Genomic DNA, 13,048 nt, shown 5'->3' with positions numbered 1-13,048 from the left:
CACAAAGAAGAGAAACAAAGAGACCAATGACTGGGGAAGAAAAGCCGAGTCCTTCTCAGCACTGGAAGGAAGATGCAGTCACATCTTTCCTGTATGTTATTTCTGTGCTGTCATGTTCAAGAAAGAATGAATACATTATCCTGTAATCATTAAAACCAGAAATAGCTACTTTCCTAACCACCACCCCTTTCCTCTAGACTCTCTTTGTGGTTAGTGGCACAGGACAAGGTGAGCAAACAGGATAGTTGTTTCCATCATGTGCTATGTGCTAGACTGAGCATCTTTTAAAAGGCTGCAGGAGCTGCACCTGCGTTCTTGGCACCAATCTCCTTTATGAAGTCTTACGTGCTTGCTTACCATTTACAAGAAAGTAACTGGGACCCAAAAGGACAGCCCATTTGGTTTCCACTTGTACATCCATGTCACAGCACTCTCCAAACTATCAAGCTGCAACAAGGTCTTTTACCATCCCATACCAACATACTCTTCATACAGTCCCTCTGCTGCCTTCTCCTCATCTTGCCTCCTCCAGGGCATGTGTTCTCTCTCCTCGTGCTTCTTCCTCTCTCCCACTTCTTCCTCGGCCACTCTCCCTTCATTGTCTCTCAACCACTTAACCAGCCACAGCTGCACCTTACCTACATCCGCCAACCCACCTCCCCTGAGGCCAACCCACAGCTGTATATTATCAATGCTAATTAACCCAGCTCCATTCCACTACACATCCAGATCAGCTTCCCTCTCCTTCCTTCAGTTGTCACCAGTTATGCCACAAAGAAATTGGAAATGTTGGGTCTTAACACTGCTGCTTGGGACTCTTAACATCAGGCTCATTTCTGCCTACAGTGACAGGACCCAAAAGGGGGCAAATCCCCTCTTCAGAATTGCATGTAAAGACCCTGAAAGAAATACAAAAAAAATATATACTATATATAGGTATAAACCTTGTCTTTCTCCTAACAGGTGGGCAAATAGCTTGCATAAACGGACAGATGCCTTCAAGAACCTTTTCAGAGTCTGGCATGTAATATTAAGAGCTGTAGGCCTATCCTTTTGAATTTTAAAACAGGCCACAACACTGAACATTTACTACCAAAAAACCTCAGAGAACACCAGTGACAACATTCTGATAACTACCTTTCACACAGCTTGAGTACTGCAGCTCGATCCAACTCACTGTGTACCAAAGGGCTTTTTTTTCCCCAAGATATAATGAAAATTATTACGGTGCAAATTATATGATTAGTCCTGCAGACTTTATTCATATAAGTAGTCTCACTGACTTCAGTGAGGAAATCCATGTAAATAAGCACTTTAGGAATGGACCAGAACATAGAAATATTTTCCACCATCTCAGGTTCCAAAAGATAACATACCTTCAATGTACCACAATACAACAAACCTTTGAACTAAAAATAAAAAGTAACCTTTTGCAACTAATTGCCTCGCACTACAACCACCCACTCATTTCAAAGACTTCTGACTTTGTGGGCTTATTACCTAAGGAAGATTTAAACTTCTATTTATGCTTGATAACATCTAATTACCCGATACAATCATCTGTGCCCCAGAACAAGAAGGCCCTTGACTAATTTTTCAGTAGGATCTCTGCTGTGTTGCTGTTTGCACCAAGGTACTGAAGAATTTTTCACACATAAGGTGGGAATTGCTAAAAGGAGATTTCCAGCAGGGACTGCCAAGAAGATCTCCTTGAACCGCACTTTTTCTGACTGAAGCCACCCAATTTTTGTAGCCATTTGGTGTTTATTTAGAACTGTCGTTAGACCATCCAATTTAAGCAGTTCTTCCATAAGATTCAAAACTGCAGCACATCATTACTCCTAATTAAGTGTACTTACGCTCAAATCCTTACTCTGAAAGACTCCCCCTAATATATATTAAATGCTTTGATTTCACCAGCCTCTGAAGCCTTAGGATGGGAAAGAGGGAAAGGAAGCCAGCAGCCTCTGCGCCGTCAGGAGCAGAAAGAACAAACACGGAGGACGAATGATCAGTCGCACTGGCAGTGTTTGATTTAGTTTCTTGTACTTGCCCAGCATTTCAAACAAGTTTAATGGCTTTCCCACTAGCATTTGGAATTCTCTCCATATTTTCTAAAAGAAAACTCTAACATTTGCCCAGTTTATTTTCTGGAAAGCTACGAAATGCATTGGGTTTTTTTCCTCCCTGAAGGCACATAAATTGCAAATATTGCCCCAGGCAGTCTAAAATAACCCCCAAAAGCATTTAAAGAATCTTTATTTTCCTTACATTATCACATTGTTTAATACTTCCTAATTGATTTTCTTAGACAACATCCTCCAAACCCCAGTGGGCTTTTATCTCAGTTTAGCATCCTTCAAAACTATTTACAGATTCTTTACATAAATAACACATAATAAGTTACGTGGCTGTTGCCAGCAGCATTAAGAAAGATTAGAAAAGGTCTTTTAACATCAGCCTCAGATCTGTAGGTCATCCAATGTCCTTCCTAATGGATAAATACAGTAATTTATCATCATCAGTCACCATCAGCATTGTTCTTTTTACTATCATATATTCATGAACATTATTTGATGCAGCCGAGTGGAGCGTAAAAGAAGTGTATGATTAAAGTGGAAAGGGACAGAGTTTGAGACATCTGAGATTTTGTGACTAATGCACGGACTTGAAATATGACACAGGTCTTATAAGAATTACAAAGACAGCGTCAACAAATTACAGCTACCTGCTGGCAGGACACAGGCCCGGTAGAAGCAGATGAGCCTGCTGACATCTTCCAGTGCAATGTTAAAGAAAGTATACAGTCTTGTTCACCTACAAGATTTTCCATAGGTCAGGTACATTTCAAAGCCCCATTCATTTAAAAACAAACAAACAAACAACAAACAAGCACCACACACACACAAAAAAAGCAAACAAAAAAACCCCAATGAAACACAACAGCAACAAAAACTAAGATACCTCTCTAGGATTCACATATTACATTCATCCTTATTACTGCTATGGGGAGAAACTGTGTTCATATTTGTCAATAACACACGCATGTAATCTCTGAATATCCTGAAAGTATTAAAAAATGCCAAGATGATGGCCTTCAAATTCTAGAATAACATCAAACATAGTCTCCGTTTCCTTAAAGAGTTCCTCCCTCTTGTTAATTATCAAAATAGCTCGCCTGAAGCAATACTTTTCAGTTGGAAGATACTGGAAAGAATTACTGAAACTATGTTTTAAAACAGCTAATACAAGAAGTATGCTCAAATATTCAAGGCTACAATGTAACCTACACATGCCTGCAATTCCCTTTAACACAGAAGAGCCAAAAGGATTGCCCTGTTTCACAGTGTTTTATTTACTGCATTAAGTAATCCCTTTAATCCACCTGCAAAGTGGAGGGCTCTAAACACTGAAAAATCGGGTGCTGTGTTATGCTGCATAGATTCCCACATGCTGATTTGAAAGCAAGACACGGAGAACCTGTGAAAAGCATGGGAATTCATGAGGGGAGGATACAAGGAGCAAGAGAGCACTGGCATGATTGCCTTGCCCTGCACCCACCACCAGAGACCTCTTCATGGTTGTGTTCCTGGCTGGCTCCCAGGGCAGAGGGTGGATAAGGGACTGGAAAGCTCTCGGTAAAGTTTTCTGCATTAGGCAAGTGAGTTTCTAATGAGACACTCATCACTTCTGTACAGAGAAATACATTTACGTGCTATGCAGCCACTTAAAAACACTTGTATGACTGCTCTCTCAAGCTACCTAGGATCCTGTACCTACACAGACTATTTACAAGTTGTCATATAAAATGATGCTTCTTAATTAATAGGAGAAGCATTTCACCAAAAAGGAGATCAGCTCAGAGCAGGAGACTAGAAATGCAATGAAGATGGCAGAAGAGCTTCAGGATTTTTGTGTTAATCACCACTATCAGGTACATGACCAAAATACATCAAAACATCCATACGGCAAAGAGAAAATGAATCAAGGCCACATGCACTATTTGAAAGATGACACGTCCCATGCCTCCCCCTAGAACTTGAATCCTGAATGATACTCCAAACCACCACAGTTAATACGTTTTCTCATAAGCTTCTTGCACTGCTGGTCATATATTCAACACATATTGCAAGCCTGTAATACTTCTTTCTGGATCCAGCATGGATATCATATGGCATATATATAGTGTAAAAAATAGAATTTAAAAGTTAAAGCTAAGATTCAGATGTTAGCTCTTCATGAAATATTCTAGGTATAGTAATATGACTGTATTTTGCCACTTATTGGCTTTTTTTATCTGATGTTTCTGATGTTATGTTGAACCTTACAAACCAGTATGTTTGATATAGTGCCACAATAAAACAAGTAAAAATTTCTGCTAGGATGGTAAGAAGGAAAAAAGCAAGTCACTTTGGATTATGCACTAAAGCAGAACGTCTTAGTTCAGCCTGAAGCCAACTCTGAACACGACCAAGAGCGGGGGGCATGGACTTGGCTACCTAACCAAGTCATCCAAGTTACTGGAATTGTTGTACATATACAATTAAGAGTTCAGGTATCTCCCTGACCCATCAAGCTTAAAATTACCCGAGTGGGGCAGGGGAGAGCCCTTTTACCTTGGTAAAACCCCATTAAGATGAATACTGCTCTGGACAGACACAGCTATCCACCAGGATTTTTCCCACTGCAAGATCAGACTCTGGTTTGGGGCAAAAGAAGGAAGGTAAAGAAGGAAGACATAAAACCAGAAACTATTTTGGCTTTAGTCACTGAAAAACAAAGCAGAGAGTGTTCTGTTTTAGTCAGATGTACTTTTAGAATATGCCCCTTGTTTGGTGACCACAGAAACTGGTCCTGAGACAGGGAAATTCAACTCCTTAATTTAAGGCAGTCAAGCAAACAGTACTCACTCAGTTGTCCTTGTATGTATACTAAACACGTAATTGAAATGCTTACCAAGTAATTTCCCTGTTTAGTGCAACACAATGCAGTCTGATTTCGTTTTTCCTTACCTGTTTTTAAGCAGAATAATGTAGTACATTCTAAAATGACATACAGTAAAGGGAAAAAATGTGGGGTTTGGTTGGTTTGTTTTTTTCCATTTTAAAAATCAATTTTAAAAGGACCTGAAGTTAGAAGAGTAAAAGAGGCTCAGGAGAGAATGATTATAAATTTCAAAGGTCTGTCTTCTATATACACAAAGAACAGCAAATAGCACCAGGTGGTGTAGATCATCTGGTTTTTTTGTAAGCAGACTGAACCCTCACAAAGGTAATACCTAGAGGAATTATCTTAGTTTTTCATCTGCAAAGACAGCAACATTCATCAACCAGCAAGTCATACAGGTACATAATATTTTTCAAATATGTTGTGTCCACTGACTACCGAATGGTTGTGCCTTCTAAAAACGATCAGTAAGCACCATTGTCCAAGACCCCAGGACAGTTCTTAAAAGCTACAAGATGAAGAACACTATTTTTTTTACTAAGAGGAACTGAGGGAGCCGCATTCACTCCCGACACAAGCCCACAAGTGACAGAAGTCTGAGCACTTTGATAGAGCTTTCCAGAAGCGAGCAGAAATACAAGTAATTTACAGCTATTTTCCTTTCTACAGATAGATCATCTGAACATAAAACTGTAATTTTGGCAATAAATATGAGTCATCATTTAGCAAGGAGTTGAGAATAAATCTGGCTAATTCATCAAACCGATCACCGAAACATCAATAGCACTGTTAATGGAAGTTGTTATTAGATGCCTTGGCCCAGGGGAGGCTTGGTTTAAAAACACCATCAGGGGAAGTGTTGGATGTGAAGTTGTATCCAATTTATTTATAAGCTGATGGTTATGGATGCTCCAGTCACTCTATCCAAGCTTTTAAGTGGAGAGTTCCAGCATTATCCCACTGTAATCTGAAATTACAGATCAAGTTGCAAGCTTATAAATTTACCACAAAAGCATCAACTTCAGTATGACTTCTCAGAAGTATCTGTAAAACCCAACTTTGAAATCAGGAAAGAGACTTACACTTAGAAAATCTTGGTGTAATTCCTTGCTCCTTCTTAGACTTCCCACAGGTCCAAACACTGAGCTACCAGGAAAGATTTGCTGCTCCTGGCTACCTCAGGAAACCCTCTCAGTGCAGATGTAGCTTTTTTTAAAAAAAATAAATAAATAAGCTACAGGTGTGGCTTGTAGGGCAGCTGTAGCTTTTTGGCAAAAGTTAATAAACTACAGGTGTCACTTGTAGTGACTCTACAGGTTCATACAAGTTCACCAAGCAAAATGCCATGTTAAACAAGGGTACCTAGAAAGAGATGGATTTTTTGAAGGCCCTAGGAAAGCTACATCTACACGGGCCAGCCTGTGATAGTGCTATGGGGTATGGAAAACCAGGGTGAACACATCAGCCCATTTGTTCTTCTCCACCTGCCCAACCACAGTGCCCACCACAGCGGCAGCTCTGTAACAGCAGCCACCAAAAAGCTCCCAACCCTTACCATCCCTCTGTTAAGATCACAGCCACTTCACACTGCTATGCTAAGAATGGTTTCCAGCACAAACCTTGAGTCAGACACAGCCTGTGGCCAAGCTCTGGCCAGGGCTGAGCTACAATCACGTGGATCTCAGCTGTGCAAAGGTGCATGAGTGGCCTTGGTGTTGGTTCATTGAGATCCACCAGCCACAGCCTCACTCTGCACGGACCTCACTGCAGGATTTAGGCCTTCTTATTAGCATTTAGAGCCACAGAAAGACTTGCCATCCATTAAAAACAACATTTTGTTATACACTGCACAACAACCCCAGCATCTAAGACAACAGACCATCAAAGCTGATTCACTCTCAACTCCAAGCAAGAAAACCAAACTTGACCTGGAAAACTCCAATGCAAACATACAGGAGTTTGCATTTACACTTCATGCAGCCAGGCACAGTGCACAGACCAGTGGACCCCCCCATCCACCACCAAAAGAGGCTGAGAATTCCAAAGCACTCAGGTAATAATATTTCTATATTTAGGATAAATTCCTAATATTTAGTGTGTTTTAAACTGAGAACTTACTGCTGTTCCTCATTATGCCCAAAAAAAGCAGTCAAACTGGTAAATTTTGGCACATAGGATTAAGCCTGCTTTGAAAAGGTTTCCTCCTCCAACAAAAAACCATTCTGGCAATTCAACATGTCTGAACTGAATATAAAGAAATAAAGATCAGTTAAGTTCAAGTACTTTTTATTATATCTAAAAGCAGTATCCCTGAAATTTACGATCTCTGTGAACCTCTGAGACTATTTAAAACAATCTTGACTTTTCCATAAATTCTGCTATTTGCATGAAATTTTAAGTACTGATGGAAGTTGCCCATCTTTTCCAGATAATGTAACTTACGCGATTAATTTATTCAAGCAGGCTCCTCAAACTCAAAGGTATTATTTTATCAATGTTACATGAAAATGTGCCATAATGCGTACACTTTTCAGAAAAAAAAAAAGCATACCTCTTCCAATTTATTGAAATTAACGGGTTCCCGGAGACTGGAAGGACTACCCAAAGGTTAACATGCAGCCTGGGGGTGCAGGCAGGGCTGGACACTGGGACACCAGCTTTCTAAAGCACAGCTGTGCGCAGCAGCTTTCACTGGTGGCGATTTCCCCCCAATGTTTACATACTGGAGGGAAATTAAGCTCTGTAGATGGACGTTAACGGAGAATGAAAATAGGAAATGCCGCTGCCCGCGCCCTGCGAGCCCGGTTCAGCCCGTTCAGCATGCTGGAGTTCAAAACAGAAAGCGGTCGGTACTGACAACGTGCAAAAAAACCCACCCACCCACCACTCAGTCTCGCAGTACCGCTGGAGTTGGCGCATTTCTAGGTGTTTGCGGGCGAGGCGAGCTGAGCCGCGGGGGTCGCACCCGCCGGGCGCCGAGGGCAGGTCGCGGCGCCGGCCCCACCGCCCCTGCAGCGGCCGGGGGTGCCCGAGGGTCCCCGCCGGGGTCTCGGTGGGAGCGCGCACAGCCCCATCTCTCCCGGGGCGGCAGCGCTGCCGCCCCGAGCAACAGACACGGCGGTCTGGCAATACAAACTTCGATTTTATGGTGGTGACAGCCAAGTTCACCTGCTCCCCCGGTACCCAGCCTTCACACGCGAGAACCGCCCGAGATTCGCCTGTTTCGATAGCGAGCCAGTACCGAGAGACACCGGTACCCCGGCCACCCTGGCCCCCGCCAGCCCGCGGGGAGGCACTCGTCGAGCCGAGGGACGTGACCGCCGCCCGGGCGCTGCCAAAACCCTCCGGGAAACCTCCCCGGCGCCGCTCCCGCCCCACCCCGCCGCGGACCGGGCGGCGATGCGGAGCGCGGCCCGCGGCGCCCCGGCCAGCTCCGCCGCGGGAACCGGGCGGCCCCGCTCCCTCCCGACCCTCCAGCCCGGGCCCGCTCCGCCGGTGCCGCCGCTGCTGCCCGGCCCCCACGGCCGGCAGCCCCGTCTCGGCGCCGCTGGCGCCTGCCGGCAGGGCAAGATCCCCCTGCCCGAGTGTTTTCGCCTCCGGGCGCAACTCGCGGGGAAGCGGAGCGCAAACTCCTGCAGGACCCGCTGCCGTCGGGGGCTAGGGCTGATGGACACCCCAGCCCCGAGGCGGGACCGGACAAAGCTGGGCCCCCCCCGGGCGACCTCACCGCTCCCCCCGCATCCCCCCAGCCGGATCCGCGGGGCTGCGTCTTTCTCCGGCCGAGCCGCCCCGAGGGCGCCCGCACCCCCGCCCCGGACTTTTACCCAGCTCCGCACAACTTCTCCGGGACGGCGGCCTCCCCCCGCCACCGCCCAGTCCCGTTCATCCCCCGGCCCCTCGGCGCCTCCCGCCGCGGGTCCCACCTGGTCGGGCTGCGGCGGCGGCGGGTTCCCCCTGCCGCCCGGGTGCGCCGGCTGCTCCTTCATGGCTGTCATCGCAGGGGGCTCGGCTCGGCTCGCCGCCTCTCACTGCCGCTGCGGCCCCGGGCACCCCTCCCTCGGCGGCAGCCGCATGACACCAGCCTCCCCTGGAAGTGGTGCGGCGGAGGAGGAGGGAGGAGGAGAAAGGGGAGGACGGGCGGGGGGCGCGGAGCCGCCGCCGCGGCAGTGCCGCTACCGCAGTGCCCCGCCGCGCCGGTGCTCAGGGGGCGCCCGGCCCCGCGGTGCCCGCCGCCGCCGTGCCCCGCGCCGGGCGCCGGCCGCGGAGCGCCCCGCGGCGGGCACGCTCTGCCCGCTCCCCTCCGCTCCGCCCGCCGTGGGCCGGCCCGCCGCCGCCAGCAGGTGTCACAGCGGTTCCCGCCGGCCCGGGAGAGACCATCCGCGCCCCCGCTACGGGGGCGTCGCTGCCGGCTGCGGCGGGGCCGCGCTGCCCGCCCCCGCTGCCGCTACCGCCCCGCGGGGCCCGGCCCCGGCCCTCCCCCGAGCCCCGGCATCTGCCGCCCCGCCGCCGGCGGAGGGACACCGCCGGGAGGGGGAAAGGGAAGAAACCGGGGGAAGGGCGCACCGCTGTGCCGGAGGCTCTCCCGTCGTGCCGGGGGCCCCCGGGGGCAGGAGCCGCCCCGCCGCCCCCGAGCCGCCACACCGCCTTTCAGCGGCGAGCGGCCGCAGGGGCCCCTCCGAGCCCTACGGCAGCGTCCCCGGCCCGGGAAGCTCAGGGCTGGGGGGAAGGTGGAGGGGGCGGGGGGTCTGTTACCCGTTTTAGCTGAACTCGGCACAGGAGGCCCTTATGTGGAGCCAGAGTGAAGGAGAACTTCAGGGAGGACCTTGGGGACACGATTTACCACGTGTCCCAAAGCCGTATCATCGGTTGGTTTCAGGGTTTTTTTTAAGGACCGGTTCAGGAGACCATCTGAAACTGGTTTCTAACCAGCCAGCAAGAAAGAGTTGGAAATGCGAGGGCTGATGCTAAAGAACCGTGAACGTGAGCTTTTGTAAGGAAAAAGAGCCTCAAACACAAGCAAGCGAAACACCTGAGCTTGGGTTGGGCTTTTGTTAATTGCCATCAGTTTCACGACCCAGGTCCCAGCAGGATCTCGGAAGGCAGGGCTGGCACCTGGGAATGCGTCGCGGACGGGAGCAGCCCCAGCACCGTCTTAGCCAGCCTGGGCCTCAAGAGACCGCAAGGTAGAAGGAAAGCTGTCAGCACATAATGAGAGAAGCGTTTAATCTTTTTTTAATATTTTTTGCATCAAACCTCACAAGAAAGGTCAGTTCTGACCGGCTGGTGAGTGAAATTAACAGCGGTGACAAAGATCTAAGAGTTCAGCCTACAGTGGGAACAGGTTAGAAAGGAGCAGGAAGATGACAAGGGACTGATGAATTACAGACCAGCCAGCCACAGACTACAGAGTGCTGAGTATTTCCACGCTCCTGTATCCCCCATCGCTGTGTTCACTTCTCCACCAATCAACAGACACCACTCCTGAAGTCCCAATAAAGTTCTAGAAAAAATAATCAAATGAACTTTGCAAACACCTAGACAAAAACTAGATGACGACTAATAGCCACCATTAATTTGTCAAGATCATGTCAACCAAATCTAATTCACTTCTTTAACAGGGTAACAAGCCTGTGGATAGGAGAGCAGTTAATGTCATCTATCTTGATTCAGAAGGGCTTCCAGGACACTTCGGTGACATAGAGGGAAACATAATCTGAATAAAACTAAAATGAGTATCTACAAAACTGTCTCCACTGCATCATTTCCAGTGGCTCCCAGCCACAAGCACAAGGCTGCAGCACAAGGATCCCTCGATGGTCCATCCTGGTGGGCTTTGCCCATGTTTCCCTCAGCACCAGGGTGGCTGAGCAAACTATGCTCATCAGATTCACAGTGTCAAGCTGAGGAGGATGCCAAGAATGTTGAAGGACACCATCAGAATTAAACATGATCTTGACAGGCTGAGACCTTGAAGATATGTGTGCATTTAGTAAGAATGTGTGAGGGTAAACAACAGATTAGATCACATTTTCAAAAGAGGAACGGGACATTACAGAAGATCACAGCATCACAGAATGATCCACAACTATGGTCAGGGTTGGAAGGGACCTCTGGAGATCACCTAGTCCAACCCCCTGATAAAGCAGGTTGACCTCGAGCAGGTTGCACAGTTCTATCCAGGTGGGTTTTGAATGTCTCCAGAGAAGGAGACGCCACAGCCTCTCTGGGCAGCCTGTTCCAGTGCTCTGTCACCCTCAGAGTTCTTCCTCATATTCAGAGGGAATTTGCTGTGTTGCAGTTTGTGCCCATTGCCCCTTGTCCCATCACCGGGCACCACTGGAAGGAGCCTGACCCCATCCTCTTGGCACTCGCCCTTCAGGATCTCAAAACTACACCTAAGGCAGTGTCCTGCTGCGGTGAACCGGGCAAGCAGCGCACTGTGACAGACAAGCAAGACTACAGCTGTCATGATGGATGGAGAAATCCAGCCCTTGTCAGTCCCAGAAGGGCAACTGTTGAATACAGGGGCCAAGGTCAGGGGATGCGTAGCAACACAGACACGTGACAAAGAGAATCAGAGGTGTGGCAAGCATGTGCTGTGAAGGAAAACTGGAAATCATTGGGATCAGTTAGTCTTAAGGAGAGAAAAACAGGGCGCAGATGTGGAAACAATGTTCAAATGCTTAAAAGGTTCCACAAAAGAATGAAAATATTGTCTTTTGTACATGGTGAATCAGGTAAACAGCAATAGGTTTAAAATGCAGGAAGAAAGATTCAGGTTAAACATTAAGAAAAGAACATATTTATTTCCAAAGGTTGGGGGAGGGCAAAGCCGTGCCTTAGGAGGCTTGAGGGCCTGCAGACCTGGAAGCCAGAGAGTTGTCGTCTGGAGTAATACAAGTATAGTTGGTGCTGCCTAGGGTAGGATAACTATCTGAATTAACTGACTCAATCTCTTTTTGTTGCTGACTTTGTGATTCCTTTGCAGGATGTCACCAAGGACCACCCTCAGCACCCCCACGAGACCCAGCTGCAAAAGCCTGTGGTGGGGACTTGCACTGCTCACCCTGTGTGTCAGTCTGCACAGCTGCTTTCTCTTGGCTCAGCCATCAGCTCTTCTTGTGCTTCTCTTCACACCATCTCTACCCTTATCTCTCCATTTCACATCCCTATTTTCTCTCTTATAATTCACTATTTCCCTAACTCCTGTACCCTCGCTGCTGCCAGCCTTGTCCCTTCACCTTCTTGCTCTCTGCTGCTGTTGCTTTTTGTATAATAATGGCACTGCACAAAGAAAAAGCAAAAAGTGCAACCAAGATGGCATCTTCTGTACACCACTACCTATTGCTTTGCTTCACTTCTGCAGAGCAGCCTTTACTGCCAATCCTTCCTCTGTCCTGGCTGCGTTCTGTAGGATATTCAGCGTCTTCTTTTTTCTGGGCGATTCATAACATGGGGAAACTTAGATATCTATCTTTTTCCTGTGGCCTCTAGGTGCTACAGTAATACAAATAATAAGTCTCAGAATCAGACATGTTCTGATTCATGCTGTTTATGGCACAGGTCTATCGCAACTCCATTAATTACTGAGCTCCCATCAGAGCTGAAGAATTCTAATGATTTAGGGTTTGAATGGACATGTTTCAATAGAGATTACTTTCAGCTTGTTTTTGATGAGATCCATTGTGGTGGAGCTCCACTATTAATCAACAAGAAAAAGACATTATCAGTCAGTTTAGCTGAAGCTTGGTATTCATTTACAATATATTCACTATAAGGTTTTATCACTATAACAGACTGAGATACAGAGCATAAGTTTCATTAAGGTCATGGTTGCTGGTTGTTGGGTATTCATAAATCAGCTAGAATTACTGGAAACGTATCTCGGGGGTAGGAGTTTGGGGATTGGCTCTATTCACACTCTTACCTAAAGCTTCTTAAAATCAATACCAAAACTCTTATCAATAGCACTTGATCATACCTTTTATCATTATTTATGAATGATGGTTCATTGGTTCATGGTATTGATGCTTTCAGGATACTAATCTAATTCACCAGTTTTCACTACTGCCCACACCAACTTTTATTTGGGTCGTTTTTA

At 47.1% G+C, this 13,048-nt stretch overlaps 1 protein-coding gene across 2 annotated transcripts in view; it reads right to left on the bottom strand.

Annotated features, from left to right (window-relative positions):
- The window catches only part of DPP10 (dipeptidyl peptidase like 10), a 551,325-nt gene that overhangs the window by 288,184 nt on the left and 250,093 nt on the right, over positions 1–13,048 (bottom strand). The window contains exon 1 of one of the 2 annotated variants that reach the window (XM_037398164.1): positions 8,871–9,146. The exons of the other annotated variant lie outside the window; for it this stretch is intronic. Within the exon in view, the coding sequence (XP_037254061.1) occupies positions 8,871–8,942 (72 nt within the window). The 5' untranslated portion in view covers positions 8,943–9,146. Of the gene's footprint in view, positions 1–8,870; positions 9,147–13,048 lie in introns of those variants that run through there. 2 annotated transcript variants of the gene reach the window in all.

The sequence above is a fragment of the Falco rusticolus genome, chromosome 8 (genome assembly GCF_015220075.1).
Source record: "Falco rusticolus isolate bFalRus1 chromosome 8, bFalRus1.pri, whole genome shotgun sequence".
In the NCBI taxonomy this organism is placed as follows: Eukaryota; Metazoa; Chordata; class Aves; order Falconiformes; family Falconidae; genus Falco; species Falco rusticolus.
Note: the sequence above shows the minus strand (reverse complement) of the source record. Positions and strands in the feature narration are given on the sequence as shown.